At 39.8% G+C, this 20,177-nt stretch overlaps 1 protein-coding gene across 1 annotated transcript in view; it reads right to left on the bottom strand.

Annotated features, from left to right (window-relative positions):
• LOC140724598 (uncharacterized) overlaps window positions 1-20,177 on the bottom strand; it is a 234,717-nt gene that overhangs the window by 57,957 nt on the left and 156,583 nt on the right. The window contains exons 60-65 of the mRNA XM_073039023.1: window positions 20,035-20,154; window positions 18,344-18,463; window positions 17,529-17,648; window positions 10,097-11,851; window positions 6,937-7,094; window positions 5,497-5,655 (exon numbers count right to left, since the gene is read on the bottom strand). Coding sequence (XP_072895124.1) covers window positions 5,497-5,655; window positions 6,937-7,094; window positions 10,097-11,851; window positions 17,529-17,648; window positions 18,344-18,463; window positions 20,035-20,154 — 2,432 coding nt within the window. The remainder of the gene's footprint in view (window positions 1-5,496; window positions 5,656-6,936; window positions 7,095-10,096; window positions 11,852-17,528; window positions 17,649-18,343; window positions 18,464-20,034; window positions 20,155-20,177) is intronic.

The raw sequence follows: 20,177 nt of genomic DNA, 5'->3' as shown, positions 1-20,177 counted from the left end.
TAGTCTTTAGTTTCCAGCTCTTCAAGTGCTCATCAAGGTATCTTTTAAATTTGATGAGGGTTTCTCCCTTTATCATTCTTTTATGCAGTGAATTCCAGATCCCTGTTATCATTTGCCCAAATGCATCTTTTCAATAGACAATAGACAATAGACAATAGGTGCAGAAGTAGACCATTCGGCCCTTCGAGCCTGCACCGCCATTTTGAGATCATGGCTGATCAATTCCTATCAATACCCGGTTCCTGCCTTGTCCCCATATCCCTTGATTCCCCTATCCATAAGATACCTATCTAGCTCCTTCTTGAAAGCATCCAGAGAATTGGCCTCCACTACCTTCCGAGGCAGTGCATTCCAGACCCCCACAACTCTCTGGGAGAAGAAGTTTTTCCTTAACTCTGTCCTAAATGACCTACCCCTTATTCTCAAACCATGCCCTCTGGTACTGGACTCTCCCAGCATCTGGAACATATTTCCTGCCTCTGTCTTGTCCAATCCCTTAATAATCTTAAATGTTTCAATCAGATCCCCTCTCAATCTCCTTAATTCCGGCGTGTACAAGCCCAGTCTCTCTAACCTCTCTGCGGAAGACAGTCCAGACATCCCAGGAATTAACCTCGTGAATCTACGCTGCACTTCCTCTACAGCCAGGATGTCCTTCCTTAACCCTGGAGACCAAAACTGTACACAATACTCCAGGTGTGGTCTCACCAGGGCCCTGTACAAATGCAAGAGGATTTCCTTGCTCTTGTACTCAATTCCCTTTGTAATAAAGGCCAACATTCCATTAGCCTTCTTCACTGCCTGCTGCACTTGCTCATTCACCTTCAGTGACTGATGAACAAAGACTCCGAGATCTCTTTGTATTACTCCCTTACCCAACTCTATACTGTTCAGATAATAATCTGCCTTCCTGTTCTTACTCCCAAAGTGGATAACCTCACACTTATTCACATTAAACGCCATCTGCCAAGTATCTGCCCACTCACCCAGCCTATCTAAGTCACCCTGAATTCTCCTAACATCCTCATCACATGCCACACTGCCACCCAGCTTAGTATCATCAGCAAATTTGCTGATATTATTTTCTATGCCTTCATCCGAATCGTTAACTTAATTCCTCAATTCTTTTCTGATGCTTCTACCAATGAACTTATTTTCTTCCCCAGTGACTGAATGTTGTGCTGTGTAAAATAGGTCCTTCAATCTTGCTTTGTCTAGGCCTTCTGCATATCCAAGTAAAATCACGTCTCAGGCTTTCTTGATACCCTAGAAAATATCCTTGTCCTTGTCGGTGTCTCACATTTCTATATTTCTGGCAATATCCTCCTAACTCTCCACTGCACCCTCTCTAGTTCTATCTAATCTTCCTGTATTGTATTAACAAGAACTGTGGCTGTGGTTCTACAGTTCAAATAGAACCACTCTCATATTTTATGCTTCTGCCATTGAAGGCAAGTAACATTCAAATAATTTCATTTTTTAAAACTATTTTGAATCCTTCAGCTCCTCTACACTTCTTAATGCATTACTGCTCCTCATATATTCCCTGAACTTGTCTGCTTTGCCCAAATGCTTTGACCAACATTCCCCAGATCAAAGTTTATTTTCAACTTTTGGTCCATTCCAGTCCATGATATCTTCCTACAGATTATACCTTTCTTCCTTACTCATACCCTTTTGTTCAGCAGAATTATCAGTCGTAGATCCTATAATTAGTTGAGGTTATTATTGTACACAGAGCACACGACAGAAAACTGATGTTGATTATTGTCTTCTCCCTTCTTGTACACAGCCAATGCTTATATAATTTCTTTTGTATGCCATGAGCTTTTACTTTACTAGACTTTATCAAGAATTTTGCTAAAAATCCATTAAATGTCCACTGATCCTCACCACCTCCTATATCGATTTCTCAAAAACAATGCAAGCAATCCTTGACTACCTGGTACTTCTTGAAATGATGATGGGACAGTAATGATCCCATCACTAATGACTTGGCTGTTTATTTGCATTATCCTTTACCCTCTTTTAATGGAGGTGCATTTAAGAGGTCTGCACCCTTCAGCCTCATTCCTATATCAAAAATATAATACCCATTGCAAACAGAAATAAATTAGAACCAATATTTCAAATCCTTCTTCAATCTCAATGCATATGCCAATTCCTTCTATTTCTATTTCCAACTTCACATTTAGTGCATTTTTAAGGATGTGCTATTTCCTTTATTATTTCCATTCTTTTCATGTATTTAACAAAAACTTAGGATCTTTTCTAGATTTTACCTGCCACTGTCTTTTCAGTCGCTCAGCAACATAATGTTCTTAATTTCACCCCCGCACTTCCTTTAAGATCTTAGCAACTGCGTTAAGCCTGCCCCATCATACCCATACAGTCCTTTCCAACTATGGGAGTCTGAGTTCGGAAGTTCCTCTTTCATTTAAATTTGAGTTTGTATTATCTAGTTTTGTGATAATCTTAAACCTTTCATTAGGGTACATATCCTGAAAACACAATGTTGTCTACTCAAGGGTAAAATACTCTGCATTCAGTTGTACATAGGGAATTATGCCTTAAATTTCTATCAAGCTAATGCATACTAAATGCTGGAGGAACTCAGCAGGTCAGGCAGCATCTATGGAGAAGAATAAACATCTGATATTTCGTGCCGAGACCCTTCATCAGGACTGGAAAGGAAGGGGGAAGAAGCCAGATTAAGGCGATTGAGGCAGCCAGATGAGGAGGTAGGTAGGTGGGTGGGGGAGGAGGGATGAAGTGAAATGATGGGAGGTGTTAGGTGGAAAACCTAGAGGGCTGAAGAAGAAAGATTCGGATAGGAGAGGAGAGTGGCCCATCGAGTCTGCTCCACCATTTCATCATGGTGGATCCAATTTGTCTCTCAGCCCCAATCTCCTGCTTTCTCCCCTGATCCCTTCATGCCCTGTCCAATCAAGAATATATCAACCTCTGCCTTGAATACACATAACAACTTGGCCTCCACAGCTGCCTGCAACAAAGAATTCCACAGATTCACGACTCTCTGGCTAAAGAATTTCTTCCTCATCTGAAAGGATACCCACTATGCTGAGACTGTGTCCTCTGGTCTTAGACTCTCCCACCATAAAAAAAAGCATCCTCTTCACATCCATTCTATCAAGGTCTTTTATGCTTGGCCATGAGAAAACCTACCCCGTTGCAGATGGAGTGAGAATATTCAACAAAGTGGTCCTCCAATCTACGTCAGGTCTCACCGACATAGAGGAGGTTGCACTGGGGGCACTGGATTCAGTAGATGACCCTGACAGACTTGCAGGTGAAGTGTTGCCTCACCTGGAAGGACTATTTGGGACCCTGAATATTGATGAAGGAGTAGGTGACTGGGCAACTGTACACTTGTGTTGCTTGCAGGGATAGGCGCCAGGAGGGAGAGTAGTGGGGAAGGTTGAGTGGATAAGAAAATCACAGAGAGACCGATCCCTGTGGAAAGCGGAGAGCGGGGGAGGTAAAGATGTGTTTTGGGGTAGGACTCTATTGAAGATGGTGCGGAAAATGATGTAGAGACTTGTAGGGTGGTAGGTAAGGTCAAGGGGAACTCTACCTCTGTTATTGCAGTGGGAAGATGGGGTAGGAGCAGATGCCTAGGATATGGAGGAGATGTGGGTGAGGGCAATGGTAGAGGAAGGGGCACCGAAGAAGCAGGACATCTGAAATACTTAGAATGGAAATCTTCATCCTGAGAACAGATATGGTGGAGGCAAAGGAGCTGAGAAGTGGGAATGGAATTTTTACAAGTGAATGGCGGGAAGAGGTAGGTTTAAAAAAGATATCATCAGATAGTCGGTCTCCAGAGATGGAGGCAAAAAGGTGGAGAAAGGGGAGAGAGGCGTTGGAAATGGACCAAGTGAATTCAAGGGCAGGGTGGATGTGGAGGCAAAGTTGATTAAATTTGACAAGCTCGGCAAGAGTGCAGAAAGCAGCACAAATGGCAGTTGTCAATGTCATGGCGAAAGTTGTGGAGTGTTACCACTGAAGGCTTGGAGCATGGACTGTTCCATGTCGTGAACAGAAAGGCAGGCATACTGTAACATGTGGGTGCTCATGATTACACCTTGGGTTTGGAGAATGTGGGAGGAGCCGAAAGATAAATTACTGAGTGTGAAGTCCAGTTCCGCCAGACGGAGTAGGGTGGTGGTGGAGGGGAGATGGTCCAGTCTGTTAACAGTTTGTTTTCTCCCTTTCTTGATGGCTGTTTAAGTGTTAGAATTTAAAAGCTGGAATAAATAGTTAAACTCAATAAACATACAATAACAATAAACATGAACCAGGAGGTGCATCGTCTGCTGAAGGCTAGATCTGTGGCATTCAAGTCTAGCGACCCAGGCCTGTACCATCAAACTAGGTATGATTTGTGGAGGACTATTTCAAGGGCAAAGAGACAATTTCAAACAAGGTTGGAGGTGACATCGGATGCATGGCAACTCTGGCAGGATCTGTAAGACATTACTTCCTACAAAGTGAAACCCAATAGCATGAATGGCAACAATGCTTCACTACCAGATGAACTCAATGCCTTCTATGCACACTTTGAAAGGGAGAACACAACTACAGCTGTGAAGATCCCTGGTGCACCTGATGACCCTGTGATCTCTGTCTCAAAGTTGATGAAATTTACTTTGTACTTTGTTAGGCTGTCTTTAAAGAGAGTGAACCCTCACAAGGCAGAAGGTCCTGATGGAGTACCCGGTAAGGCTCTGAAAACTTGTGCTAACCAACTAGCGGGAGTAGTGTATTCAAGGACATTTTCAACCTCTCACTGCTATGGGTGGAAGTTCCCACTTGCTTAAAAAGGCAACAATTATACCAGTGCCTAAGAAGAATAATATGATAGCTTAGCATTTAATGCATCATTCCCACAGTCCTGATTGAGAAGTTACAGTATTTCTGTTTTTGCATGACTTTTAAAATCTATTCAATCTATGTAATTGATTTACTTGTTTATTTATTATTATTATTATTTTTTTTTCTCTGCTAGATTACGTATTGCATTGAACTGCATCTGCTAAGTTAACAAATTTCACGTCACATGCAGTGATAATAAACCTGATTCTGATTTTTGTTTTGTAAACAAATGTAATCAATGTAAAAATCTTACTTTTTAAAAAATACATCTAGGATGTAACAAAGTGCGTTGCAGGAAAAACACTTTTGGAAATGTATTTACAATTGTTATGTTAAAAAAAACTTACAAAAGTTCGAATATGTTCCAAAATTTCCTTTCAACACAAATGCAAAATTATTTTGTAATTCACAAATGATCCACATTCTCTGTAATGCTAACTTCGTTACATGGACCTTGTTTCACTGGCATGCTAGCTTTCATACTCAGACCCATTTTATATCCCAGCATATATCCCATCCCTCACAACTATTCTTCAATAGCTTGTTTATTTCATCCAGTTTTCAATGGAAAATTTTAGCAACATTTAACAGCAAACCTACCTGATAGAAAACTTCTCCATGTGAGAGGTACGCATTGATCCAAAACACAGCAATCATCGGTGGCTGGGAATTGCTTTGAAATCCATTTTGAAACGGGTTTGCATAATTGTACTTTACAGAGTTTGGCAATGGAAAGACTATCAGCCCATCCTCTGTAAACTGTCACCAAAAAAGATAATCGGTGAGTTAACCAGGTAAGATAGATAGATAGATAGATAGATAGATAGATACTTTATTCATCCCCATGGGGAAATTCAACTTTTTTTCCAATGTCCCATACACTTGTTGTAGCAAAACTAATTACATACAATACTTAACTCAGTAAAAAAATATGATATGCATCTTGGAAAAGAACTAGTTGACAATGATACATTTCAAAATTGAGCTAATCTAATTTGCAACAGTACAACTCATCTTAATAATTTGATATGAAAATAACAACAGTGATTTGTTATCTGAAAGAATGCATAAAATTGAAGTAAACAGCACTATCAAGCATGTAAGGACCACAGGACAAATGTTCAATGGCATTCTATCTATCTATTTATTGATTAATTGATTGGATTGATTGAGATAAGACATGGAATAGGCCCTTTGAGCTGCGCTGCCCAGCAACCCCTGATTTAACCCTAGCTTAATCATGGGACAATTTAAAATGACTAATTAATCTACCAATCAGTGTGTCTTTGGTCTGTGAGAGGAACACAGAGCACCCAGAGGATACCCATGTGGATACCGGGGAGAACATACAAACTCCTTAGAGACAGCAATGGGAATTGAACCCAGGTCACTGGTACTATGAAGTGTTGTCCTAACCACCACACTACCATGCTGCATCTCTCACAGTCCATTAGGCTCAGATCTGGTGCAATGGGTCACTTACTAGATTGAAAAGTTGAAGGAAGTGGGGAAATGCGACTAATGAAGAGCTGAGGCATAGATCAGTCATGATCATATTCAATGGTCAGGAAGGCAGCTCCTATTTTCTTGTATCCTCATGTTCAAAATGTTGTTTTGGCACAAGCCCAGCTACAGAAAAGGCAGTCTATCTGGTGACAGGCTTGCAGTACAGAATCCTTGTGTTAAAGATGGGTTCCCTTCTGCTGTACAGGAAATCAGGACTTCAGAGTTTTGGACAGCTGTTCCTGCCACTTTTCTCTTATCCTGAGCTTACTGGAGCTACATCTTCCTGGACATTCCCAGGAATTCTACGATCATATTCCAGATACTCAGAACAGGAAGATTGAGGTACATAAAAAAAGTTAATCACTTTGCTTAGAGAGTTATTGGCAAATTTGTTTCTGTGTCTACCTGTGTGTAATTGCTCACTGGTTATAACTACATGACACTCTGCCAGTCTGCTGCATTGTACTGCAGAGTAATCACCTTATTACCAATTGTTTCTTATGATCAGTCTATGAATAGACTGAAATTACTTACATAAACTGAAGGCAACATAGTTTCCCCAAAAGTGAAGAACATCCTAGGCTCGAAAGTGGGACTGATGAAATTATTTATTTTTGTAGCTCTTTCAGCAGACAAACTACCCTTCAGCCTTTTATCACCGACTTGATCTCCGTATGGAAAAAGAATCACATCTAAAGAAAAAATATCCAAATATCAACAAAATAAATTTTTTGATCACTAAAGAAGAAAAACAAATTTTCAGAAACTTGTTTTTTGAATTTTGACCTGGCAGATGTTAACTCTCCCTTTCTAACTATCAATGAGGTTTTGATACACCTGGTTGTTTGGTGCACTCATTTCTGTAAGCAATTTAAAAGAAAAAGATGAAGTGTGACATGTGGATTTGATACATGCAATTGGGGTCAAGATAATTATTGGAGGAGCATCGAGGAGATGGAAATGTACTCAAGAAGGAATTCAGGAAGGCAAAAATGAGGCATAAGATACTACTTCAGCAGAGTATCATTGAAAGAGAATTTTTAAGTATATTAAAGAGTAAAAAGTAACCCAAGAGAGAATAGGGCCCCTCAGTGGGCATCTTTGTGTAGAACCACAGGAGATGTATGAAATCATTTATGAGTATTTATCCTCTATTGTTACCATGGAGAAGGACATCAGAATCAGGTTTAATATCATTCCAGGAATGAGAGGGTTAACATATGAGGAACATTTGACTGCTCTTGGACTGTACTTCTTGGAGTTTAGAAGACTGAGGGGGGACCTCATAGAAACATTTCGAATGTTGAAAGGCATGGACAGAGTGGATGTGGCAAAGTTGTTTCCCATGGTGGGGGAGTCTAGTGCGAGAGGACATGACTTGAGGATTGCAGGGCGCCCGTTCAGAACAGAGATGCGAAAAAAATAATTTTATCCAGAGGGTGGTGAATCTGTGGAATTTGTTGCCACGGGAGGCAGTGGAGGCCAAGTCATTGGGTGTATTTAAAGCAGAGATTGATCGGTATCTGAGTAGTCAGGGCATCAAAGGTTATGGTGAGAAGGCGGGGGAATGGGACTAAAGGGGAGATTGGATCAGCTCATGATGAAATGGCAGAGCAGACTCAATGGGCTCCTTTGTCTTATGGTCTTTGGCATATGTTGTGAAACTTGTTAACTTTGCGGCAGCAGTACAATGAATTACAAGATAAATATAGAAAAAAACTAAATTACGTTAAGTATACGTATGTATATTAAAAAGATAAATTAAGATAACTAGTGAAAAAACAGAAATCAAAGTCAATTTCTGCTGAAGGGTCTTGGCCCGAAACATCTACTGTACTCTTTTTCATAGATGGTGCCTAGCCTGCTGAGTTCCTCCAACATCTTGTGCGGATTTCCAGCATCTGCAGGTTTTCTCTTGTTTTTAAAAAGTAAGTAGTGAGATCTCATGAAGCATGAAGATCTCAGAACTTAAGATATTTATAATGGAGATGTCTTGAGGATAGTCCATATTACATTGGAGGTGATACTGGATGCCTTTAAACATATGAAAGACACTTTGAGTCTGAAAATGTATATGCAAACACACTGTGGGAAGCTCAAGAAGAAATTTTGTGTGCCATACCAATTGTGGTTGAGGGTAAATGCCTGCAGCAGAAGGATGCTATGGAAAGTTAAACTGCATGAGATCCAGATAGAGCTAGCTTATTCAGTGTATAGCTTGCTTGATGGCAGGAAGCTGAAGGTGATGGTTTTAAAACAGGAGACCCATGATTAGTGGTGTATCAATGGGTCATTGCTACGCCCATTACTGTTTGTCATCTATGTTAATAATTTGGATGAGAACGGCTAGTAAGTTTGCTGATAATATTAAAAAGGTACATGGAGCTTAGAAAAATAGAGGACTATGGGTAACCACAGGTAATCTCTAAAGTAAGTACATGTTCGGCACAGCATTGTGGGCCAAAGGGCCTGTATTGTGCTGTAGGTTTTCTATGTTTCTAATAGGCAGTGTAATTGAAAGTAAAGATGGTCATCAGGATTTATAAAGCAATCTGGATCAGCAGGGTAAGTAGGCTGAGATGAAAAATAAATAGAGCTTAAATTAGACTAACTTGCAGCAATTTGGGAGGGTAAATGAGGTTTGGACTTTCATAGTGAATGGTAGAACCCCGGGGAGTGTTGTAAAATAAAGGAGGAACAAGCACACAGTCCCCTGAAAGTGGCATCACAGGTTCATGGGACAATGAATAACGCTTTCAGCACGTTAGCCTTCATCGGTCAGGGCATCAAGTATTCAAGTTAAGATTTTATGGTGCTGTTACGATATTAGTGAAATCACACAAAATTGTGTTCAATTTTGGTCACCCTGATATAGGAAAGATGTCATTAATCTTTAAGGACTGTAGAGGTGATTCATATGTACATTCCAGTGCTTGAGGGATTGAGGTATGGAGAGCAAATAAGCAGGGCAGGACATACTCAGTGGGGCATTGGAGAATGAGGGGTGACCTTATAGAGGTATATAAATCACAAGAGGCAAAGATAGGGTGAATATACACAGTTTTTTCCCCCAGGGTTGGGGAATGAAGAAGTAGAGGGCGTACATTTCAGGTGAAAGGGGAGAGATTTACTAGGAATCTGTGGGGCAAATTTTTCACCTAGAATGGTCAGTACATGGAATGAACTGTAGGAGGAAGTTGCTGAAGCCAGTACATTAACAGCATTTAAAAGGTGCTTGGATAGGAAGTTTATGGATGGGAAAAGAAGAGGGATTATGGGCTAAATATGGCAAATGAAACTTGCTTAGATGGGAATCTAGGTTGGCATGGATCAGTTGAGCTGAAGGGCCTACTGTGGAGCTCTATGATACTATGACTTCATAGAAACTATTCTCTCAAAGAGGCTATTCATTCCAATACGATTGTTGTTTCTGGGAAAGACATATCCAATTATTCTCATTTCTCTGCTCAAAATGAGAAAAATACATTTTAGTTCTTTATCTATTTAATCCTTTGAAAGCTATTAGTGAATTTGCATTATAGATTACAACAAATCAGTTTTAAAATATTATTTCCATTGCTCCTTGCAGTTCACCTCAGTTCTTGCTTCAAAGCTATTTGATTTATTCCATGGTGGTATCACATTGTTACATCAAACTTAATTTCATATCATTTGAGATAATTAATGTACTTACGTCCATCAGATTGTATTGGTTGGGCTGTTGTTGACATTGTAGTTGTAGAGGTTGTAGTAGTTGTTGTTGGTTTTGAAGTAGTTTTAGTGGTGCTTGTTGGTTTTGAAGTAGTTGTAGTGGAGCTTGTCAGTTTTGAGGTGGTTGTACTAGAGCTTGTTGGTTTTGAGGTGGTTGTATCAATGCTTGTCGGTTTTGAAGCTGTTGTCATGGTGCCTGTCTTTTCTGAAGTTGTTGACATTGTAGTTGTTGAGGTTGTAGTAGTTGTTGGTTTTGAAGTAGTTGTAGTGGTGCCTGTTGGTTCTGAAGTAGTTGTAGTGGTGCTTGTCAGCTCTGAAGTAGTTGTAGTTATGTTTGTTGGTTTGGATGCAATTGCAGAATTGGTTGTTGGTTCTGAAGTAGTTGTAGTGGTGCTTGTCAGCTCTGAAGTAGTTGTAGTGGTGCCTGTCGGCTCTGAAGTAGTTGTAGTTATATTTGTTGGTTTGGATGCAATTGCAGAATTGGCTGTTGGTTCTGAAGTAGTTGTAGTGGTGCCTGTTGTTTCTGAAGTAGTTGTAGTGGTGCCTGTCGGCTCTGAAGTAGTTCTAGTTATATTTGTTGGTTTGGATGCAATTGCAGAATTGGCTGTTGGTTCTGAAGTAGTTGTAGTGGTGCTTGTCAGCTCTGAAGTAGTTGTAGTGGTGCCTGTCGGCTCTGAAGTAGTTGTAGTTATATTTGTTGGTTTGGATGCAATTGCAGAATTGGCTGTTGGTTCTGAAGTAGTTGTAGTGGTGCCTGTTGGTTCTGAAGTAGTTGTAGTTATATTTGTTGGTTTGGATGCAATTGCAGAATTGGTTGTTGGTTCTGAAGTAGTTGTAGTGGTGCTTGTCAGCTCTGAAGTAGTTGTAGTGGTGCCTGTCGGCTCTGAAGTAGTTGTAGTTATATTTGTTGGTTTGGATGCAATTGCAGAATTGGCTGTTGGTTCTGAAGTAGTTGTAGTGGTGCCTGTTGTTTCTGAAGTAGTTGTAGTGGTGCCTGTCGGCTCTGAAGTAGTTGTAGTTATATTTGTTGGTTTGGATGCAATTGCAGAATTGGCTGTTGGTTCTGAAGTAGTTGTAGTGGTGCCTGTTGGTTCTGAAGTAGTTGTAGTTATATTTGTTGGTTTGGATGCAATTGCAGAATTGGTTGTTGGTTCTGAAGTAGTTGTAGTGGTGCCTGTTGGTTCTGAAGTAGTTGTAGTGGTGCCTGTCGGCTCTGAAGTAGTTGTAGTTATATTTGTTGGTTTGGATGCAATTGCAGAATTGGTTGTTGGTTCTGAAGTAGTTGTAGTGGTGCTTGTCAGCTCTGAAGTAGTTGTAGTGGTGCCTGTCGGCTCTGAAGTAGTTGTAGTTATATTTGTTGGTTTGGATGCAATTGCAGAATTGGCTGTTGGTTCTGAAGTAGTTGTAGTGGTGCTTGTCAGCTCTGAAATAGTTGTAGTGGTGCCTGTCGGCTCTGAAGTAGTTGTAGTTATATTTGTTGGTTTGGATGCAATTGCAGAATTGGTTGTTGGTTCTGAAGTAGTTGTAGTGGTGCCTGTTGGTTCTGAAGTAGTTGTAGTGGTGCCTGTCGGCTCTGAAGTAGTTGTAGTTATATTTGCTGGCTCTGAGGCAATTGTAGAATCACTTTTTGGAACTGAGGTAACTGTAGATGTCAATATACTTCCATTTGCAGAACTGGATGTCTGATTTAGTGTTGTACTTGAAGGACTTGCTGTTGCACTGGTGGTGGAGGGAAGCTCTGTAAAGCAATCAATTATATAATGACTAAAACAACAGTGTCCAGACAAATTTCAAAATGTAAGGTGATGCAAAGGCAGTTAATATCTCAGTGAAGGAAATACATTTGGAGGAAGTTTTGAAGTAGGTGTATGTAGCAAGGAAGCAGAATGGAAGATACAAGCTTTCTGTTGTCATCCAACTAAGAGCTTTGCTCTAATTTAAAAATACCTTCCCATGTTCTGGTGCCAATTCCCGACACCATTCTGTGACCCCTTAAAATGAATGGTAGTTATCCCATTTATTCATTCATTTTGTGGATCAAAAGATCCAAGGCAAAGATTCATTCCCCATCCCTAATTATCCTTGAGAAGCTGACGGTAAACCATCTACTTCACCCACGTCCTTCTGGAGCAGTGATATATTTCCAACAGAAGGTGGCAGGTGAAGAAAAAGGTCATTTGGCCTCCCATGACTGCTCAAACATTTTAATAAGATCATGAGTGGTCTGAATGTATTATTACATACCTCTGTTTAACAAGAATCTATCTAACTTTTCCTTTAAAATAGTCAAAAAGAATCTATGCTTCCAATTCCCTTTGAAGAAGAGAGTTTCCAACACTCACAGAATTCTGAGAAGAAAAATCACCTCATTTGTTTTTTTTAAATGGGTGGCTCTTTGATTCTTCCACAGATGTAAACATCCTCCCTATATCAACCCTGTCAACATCCCTCAGGATCTTACATATTTCAATCACTACGTCTCCACCCTCTGTCTTCTATGGCCAGACATATTTGAATCCAATATACTGACTTGCCCTGGAGCCCATGGGTGTCAAAGGACTTACATGTAAATCACATCTACTGCCCTGCCCTCATCAATACACTCAGCTACCTCTTCAAAAGTTCTATCAGATTGGTCATTTAAGATCTGCCTTGACAAAGCCAAAAGCAACTAAGTAATCATTATTTATCAGTAGCACTTCTAGTTCTAGCTCCTCCTCCGGTGTCTCATCATCCTCATCCTCGGAGAGGGTGTGGAGCCCCCACGGCCGTGCCTGCCCCGGAACACTAACCGTCACTGGCAGTTCCAACGTCAAGACATCAGCACTCGTACAAACCAACACCCAACTAGACTCTACCTCTTTACCACACCATCTAGCTACCAATTCTACCTGCCCCATACCTTTTACCAAACTTAATCCCCGCACTAACGTATCTCCCGAAACTCGAAAATCCACTCCGCTCACTACACAGACATACTGCACTGGTACATCTTCCAACTCACACCAGCTAACAATCTTATCTCTGTCCATCTCCGCACTGCTGCCTGCGCGATTCCACAGCCCCTGACAATCCAATCCTGGATGAGCCCCCACAAATGTAACACTTACCCAACAGGCTGGTATATGTCTAGGGGATAAGGAGATCCAGCCACTCACCAACCCCACCTCCCGTACATGCAGGTGCTGTGAAAATCAAGTTTATGCCGCGCACACACACACACCGTATCAAACTCACACCAGACACCATTATGGAATACACTTTAAAGATTTTACTAAAATTAAAAGAGTACTATGCAATACAATATATTTGAAGGAAAAGAAAATAAAGTAAAAGGCGCCAACTTATCAAAGTTCAGCAAGTTTAATGCAAATCTTTGGAGCTCAACCATCGAACCATTCGACCCCTCGTCACTTTCCTCTGACCTCCACCTCCTCGCACCTGGGACCACCCGGGTGGTCGACTGAGCAGTGCAGCGCACGTCCACCTTCCTCGGCGTCTTCTTCCCGACTCCCCTGAAAAGACCGCGAAACCCCCGCTCCCAGACCCACAAGACATTCCCCATTGGTCAACAAATGAATACAATCCCAATATCAGCAAGTCTAAAGCTAAACAACTGCGAGAGAAAGCACTTATCATACAAAGAAGCATTCCTACTCTTAACAAAACAAAGAAGCCATTTTGATTAACATACACAGTACATTGTACACACAATAAGAATGAACTTGTCTAGTTGGCTCCTCCAACAGAATTGGCAAACACTTTATTTCCTTTCAGTTCATTCTAACATGGTCATTATGGTTATCAGTGCACAAACCTCAACCCTGGAAGCTTCAAATGAAGCCAAGTAGTATTACCTCTTCCATATGCTAAGCAATGTTTCCCCAAATCATATTGCAAATTCTGTCCATTGAGATGCACAGTGAAGTTGACCTTTACCATGACAACTTCCAAGAAAGCACAGGAACTAGTGCCAGCATAACACAGGCTATCTTTTAAGTCACTAATACTTTGAAACATTCTACACAATTTCTGCAGGCCACAGAAATCTGTCTTGATTTTACAATTACTCCACGAAGGCAAGCAGCCTATGAAGTAAAACCAATGAATCTACAACAGAACTAATCTCAGAAAGGACCAACATCAAACCTGGCGGAGTCATTGCCCCAGCATTTTCCTTAATCACCTCACTTCTAGCAGAGTGGAGCGAGTCTTCATAACTCATGGGAAACTGTTCAATACATGATGACTACATTCCAGAATCAAGATAATTCAAACTTCAGTAGCTGACCTGCAGTTTGTGAACTATGCTTTTGTTTGTGCAAGCTCGAATGCAGAACTGCAAGACATTGTCATCACACTCACTGAATCATACAAGAGGATGGGCTTTACTATCAACATCAAGACCAAGGTCCTCTGCCAACGTGTCACTTCTGCATCACACCGTCCTCAGCTATAAAGGTTCAGATTGATAACCTGGAAATCATTTACCACTCTGTGGGAGCCTTATCTTGGTGACAGCATACATCAATAGTGAACTCACTAGTGCCTTCCATTAGCTTTTGATTAAGTGAAGGAAAGCTTGAAAATTAAGACTTCAGATTTGGCATAAAGCACGCAGTTTACCAAGCAGCAGTATTTGTCTCTTTTTAATGCTTTTGAGGCTTGGATTACTTACAGTAGTTTTCTCAAGACATTGGAAAAATCAGATAAATCCTCCAATCACTAAATGATAAGTAAATACTCCCACAAGCCAATATCACCAGTACAGAGAGCTCAGAGTAGAGATCTGTTAGCAGGGTCTGTTGTTATGCACACAATTGATATGGTCAGCTAAACACTAAGTAACTAGGACCAACCATGCCTGTAGTGAGCCTCTTGCAAATCTCAGTCAGTTCCTCTTAACAAGCCATGTTGTTCACATGATCAACAGGAGACAACCAAAACTTGCCATGGTAAGAGATGATCAAGCAGAGGAAGAGATACTAGAATATGCTCAAAGCTTCCCCCATAGCTAGAAAATCCTTGTCCCATGAACACTCAAAAGTGGAGAAGCAACATTCTGATAATATTGAGAACTGTAGGATTTTACAGAAGAACACAGCCCCTCACGAACTACCCAACCACTCACCCTACCAGCTATCTCCTGCCCCAGCGATGGAACATCTGCATCCCTACACTTGCAATCTCAGATCATATGGGGGCATGGCGTAGAATTGAGGAATCATCAAGCAATAGATCATGGATACAGGCCATTCAGCTCACTGACCATGATGTTCAGACAGCTAGTCCCACGTTCCTGTGTTTGGCCCATACTCCTGCAGGCTACTCTGCACCATGCACCTGTCCAAGTGTTTCTTAAATGATATTATTGACACTATCTGGCAGTTAAATCCATGTATCACCACATTCTGTGTGAAATAGTTGCCCTTCACATCCCTTTTCATTCTTGCCACTCTCGCCGTAAATCTATGCTCCCTAGTTTTGGACTCCCATGCTTTCAGAAAGGACTGTTGCAATCACTTCAATCATCTCCAATACTAAGAGATAGACAAAACAGCTGGTCCAGCCAAAACTATCAATCTCACTGCCTCTCTCATTTTATTATAAAATTATTAAAAATTTCTGGGAGAAAGTGACTGACAAGCTGAATGTACTCGGCAAAGACAGCTTTTCAATGTGAGTTTTCTATTACTCACTGCTACAAACATGTGCAATTGTGTCCTACATATCCAGTCAGACATGTGCAGTTGTAAGAGCCCTTGGTATTGACACAGTAGGAATTGTTTTTCCAAGAACAGATGTTACTATCAAGACATTCATTCACATCTGAAAGAATAAACCACAAACAACACATTGCTATTTATTCCAAAATAACGATAGAACATCTATGTTTACAATTGTCACTAAATGTACCACAGTATCCAGTTGTCTCAGCTCAAGATTAAATCTGCAAGTGTGTACATTTCAAAGATTTGCATCTGATAAATGGGCACACTTCTTGCAATATTGTGCAGTGAATTAAATCTAAAGAGTGTGTATTCTGGTACTGCACCTTGCATGTTGAATTCTTAATTACACCACCTCCAACTGAGTTTCACATCATCAGGAGAATTTACACTGAGAATTAGTCAGTGATTACAAATGATAAAGCTGAAAACAAAAGATCAAGTACTGCCCAAACCAGTTTAGGATTTCCCTGGAAGTTATTTGCATAGTTCTTGTTGGTTTTGTCATAACAAAGACTGAGCAGAAATAGTGTGAATATGTTCTTGGTATACATCTGTCTTATTAACTTTCCAAAGAGCAACACAAACTAAAACAGATAAATCAGATGTTACCTTACTTATGATGATAACTTACTTACATTGCTAACCATCTTCAGGAAAACAGTTCATATATTTCTACCCTTTCACTGACAGTTGTTAAACCCCTTCAAGCTAGCACAGAATCCTTGGCATTAGCACTATTATTTGCTTCAAACTTAAGCATATATGAGTCAACAGACATCCTTATAATCAGAATGAATGAAACTTGAATCGTTTAGAATGGTTAAACGTTAGCCAATCAAAAATTAATTCAAATCAGGGTCATTAAAAAAAACTTACACTGTATGTAAAATTGAGCAAGATTTGCAATTTGTTTTTGATATCTTCCCGGCTTCAAGCGTGTAACGAATAACATCAGTTTTGGTTGGCAACAGGTTTATTGATTTCGCAACCCATTTGGAATCCCCAGATCAGAACTGTTGCTTGTCAGTCAATTACGGAATAAGGAGAACAGCTCCAGTTTATGGTCTGGTGCCATTTAAAGGGCCACTCAGCTTGTAATGGGACACCTTATGATGCAAGAGGCTACTGCATTTTTATGGAGCATGTGGAAGATAGGGATGCAGGATGCCTTGCAACAGAGATTTGTATACGGTCTCTATGATTTCTTGTCAGTACGAAAGGGTGCTTCAACACAGAAAGTGTATTTCTATTGCCATGACAGACAATCTTACAATCCCTCACAATTAATCCATCCTTCAATAAGTTTATTATCTTCTTCATATAATTAAATGAGGCAATGATTGGCAGAAATTGAGCAGGGATCAAGTGAAGAGCAAAACAAAACACCTCAAGGGAAAATAAGTAGGTAAATGCAGGCTTTGCCAATAGTGCCCACAATTTTAAATTTTAACATGTAAAGCAAAATTATATTTACTTCATATTGTATTTGCAAATTATTCACACAACAAATTTCTTTCCTGATGGAGTTAATGTTATCCAACTTCTGTTTGCAGAGTTGAAGCTAATTATAGAAAATAACAAATGCTATCAAATTATTCAGAGTCTAAAGGCAAATGTGAACAACTGTTTTAATAAACCTAGTTCTTCTCCAGGGACTATACAATATTTCATTATATTCCTCACCTGTGCAAGTGGGTCCTTCATATCCACTCAGACATGTGCAGTTGAAAGAGCCGTCGGTATTGACACAATAGGAATTGTTTTTCATGGAACAGGTGTTATTATCAAGACATTCATCAATGTCTGAAAGAAACAATCCAGAACCAAGATATTGCATTAGGGAAGATGCACATTTACAACCGTCCTCCTTATTACAAATGTACCTGTTACTCTTTATTATCAAAGTACATGTGTGTCAACACATACAACCCTGAGATTAATTTTCTTGCAGGCATTAACAATAAATCCAAGAAGTACAATATAACCAATGATAGACCACATCCAACAGGACGAACAAACAAGCAATGTGCAAAAGTCAAAAAGGGCTGTGCCAGTACAAGAGAGAGAAAAAATATGTAAGGAATAAATATTGAGAACAGGAGATGAAGAGTCCATCAAAATGAGTTCACAGGTTGTGGGAACAGTTCAATGATGGGGCAAGTGAAGTTATCCCCCTTGGTCCAAGAACCTGGTGGTGAGGGTTGTGAGGATTCTGTACCTTCTTCCTGATGGCAGCAGCGACAAGGGAGCATGGCCTGGATGCTGACAGTCATTGATGATGGTGCTGTTTTGCTGTGAGAGAGCTCCGTGTAGATGTGGTCAATGGTAGGGAGGGCTTTGACTGCAAGTTTCCAAACCAGCTAGAACTATCAATATCACCGTCTCTCCCTTTTGATTATAATTTATTTAAAAATCGGGCAGAAAGTGACTAACAAGATGAATTTATTCAGCAAAGACAGCTTTTCAATGCGAGTTTTCTATTACTCACTGCTACAAACCTGTGCAATTGTGTCCTGCATATCCAGTCAGACATGTGCAGTTGTAAAAGCCCTTGGTATTGACACAGTAGGAATTGTTTTTCCAAGAACAGATGTTACTATCAAGACATTCATTCACATCTGAAAGAATAAACCACAAACAACACATTGCTATTTATTCCAAAATAACGATAGAACATCTATGTTTACAATTGTCACTAAATGTACCACAGTATCCAGTTGTCTCAGCTCAAGATTAAATCTGCAAGTGTGTACATTTCAAAGATTTGCATCTGATAAATGGGCACACTTCTTGCAATATTGTGCAGTGAATTAAATCTAAAGAGTGTGTATTCTGGTACTGCACCTTGCATGTTGAATTCTTATTTACATCACCTCCAACTGAGTTTCACATCATCAGGAGAATTTACACTGAGAATTAGTCAGTGATTACAAATGATAAAGCTGAAAACAAAAGACCAAGTACTGCCCAAACCAGTTTAGGATTTCCCTGGAAGTTATTTGCATAGTTCTTGTTGGTTTTGTCATAACAAAGACTGAGCAGAAATAGTGTGAATATGTTCTTGGTATACATCTGTCTTATTAACTTTCCAAAGAGCAACACAAACTAAAACAGATAAATCAGATGTTACCTTACTTATGATGATAACTTACTTACATTGCTAACCATCTTCAGGAAAACAATTCATATATTTCTACCCTTTCACTGACAGTTGTTAGCACAGAATCCTTGGCATTAGCACTATTATTTGCTTCAAACTTAAGCATATATGAGTCAACAGACATCCTTATAATCAGAATGAATGAAACTTGAATAGTTTAGAATGGTTAAACGTTAGCCAATCAAAAATTAATTCAAATCAGGGTCATTAAAAAAAACTTACACTGTATGTAAAATTGAGCAAGATTTGCAATTTGTTTTTGATATCTTCCCGGCTTCAAGCGTGTAACGAATAACATCAGTTTTGGTTGGCAACAGGTTTATTGATTTCGCAACCCATTTGGAATCCCCAGATCAGAACTGTTGCTTGTCAGTCAATTACGGAATAAGGAGAACAGCTCCAGTTTATGGTCTGGTGCCATTTAAAGGGCCACTCAGCTTGTAATGGGACACCTTATGATGCAAGAGGCTACTGCACTTTTATGGAGCATGTGGAAGATAGGGATGCAGGATGCCTTGCAACAGAGATTTGTATACGGTCTCTATGATTTCTTGTCAGTACGAAAGGGTGCTTCAACACAGAAAGTGTATTTCTATTGCCATGACAGACAATCTTACAATCCCTCACAATTAATCCATCCTTCAATAAGTTTATTATCTTCTTCATATAATTAAATGAGGCAATGATTGGCAGAAATTGAGCAGGGATCAAGTGAAGAGCAAAACAAAACACCTCAAGGGAAAATAAGTAGGTAAATGCAGGCTTTGCCAATAGTGCCCACAATTTTAAATTTTAACATGTAAAGCAAAATTATATTTACTTCATATTGTATTTGCAAATTATTCACACAACAAATTTCTTTCCTGATGGAGTTAATGTTATCCAACTTCTGTTTGCAGAGTTGAAGCTAATTATAGAAAATAACAAATGCTATCAAATTATTCAGAGTCTAAAGGCAAATGTGAACAACTGTTTTAATAAACCTAGTTCTTCTCCAGGGACTATACAATATTTCATTATATTCCTCACCTGTGCAAGTGGGTCCTTCATATCCACTCAGACATGTGCAGTTGAAAGAGCCGTCGGTATTGACACAATAGGAATTGTTTTTCATGGAACAGGTGTTATTATCAAGACATTCATCAATGTCTGAAAGAAACAATCCAGAACCA

This window comes from Hemitrygon akajei, chromosome 3, assembly GCF_048418815.1.
Source record: "Hemitrygon akajei chromosome 3, sHemAka1.3, whole genome shotgun sequence".
Lineage (NCBI taxonomy): Eukaryota > Metazoa > Chordata > Chondrichthyes > Myliobatiformes > Dasyatidae > Hemitrygon > Hemitrygon akajei.
The sequence above is the reverse complement of the archived record's forward strand: the minus strand, read 5'-3'. Positions and strand labels throughout refer to the sequence as shown.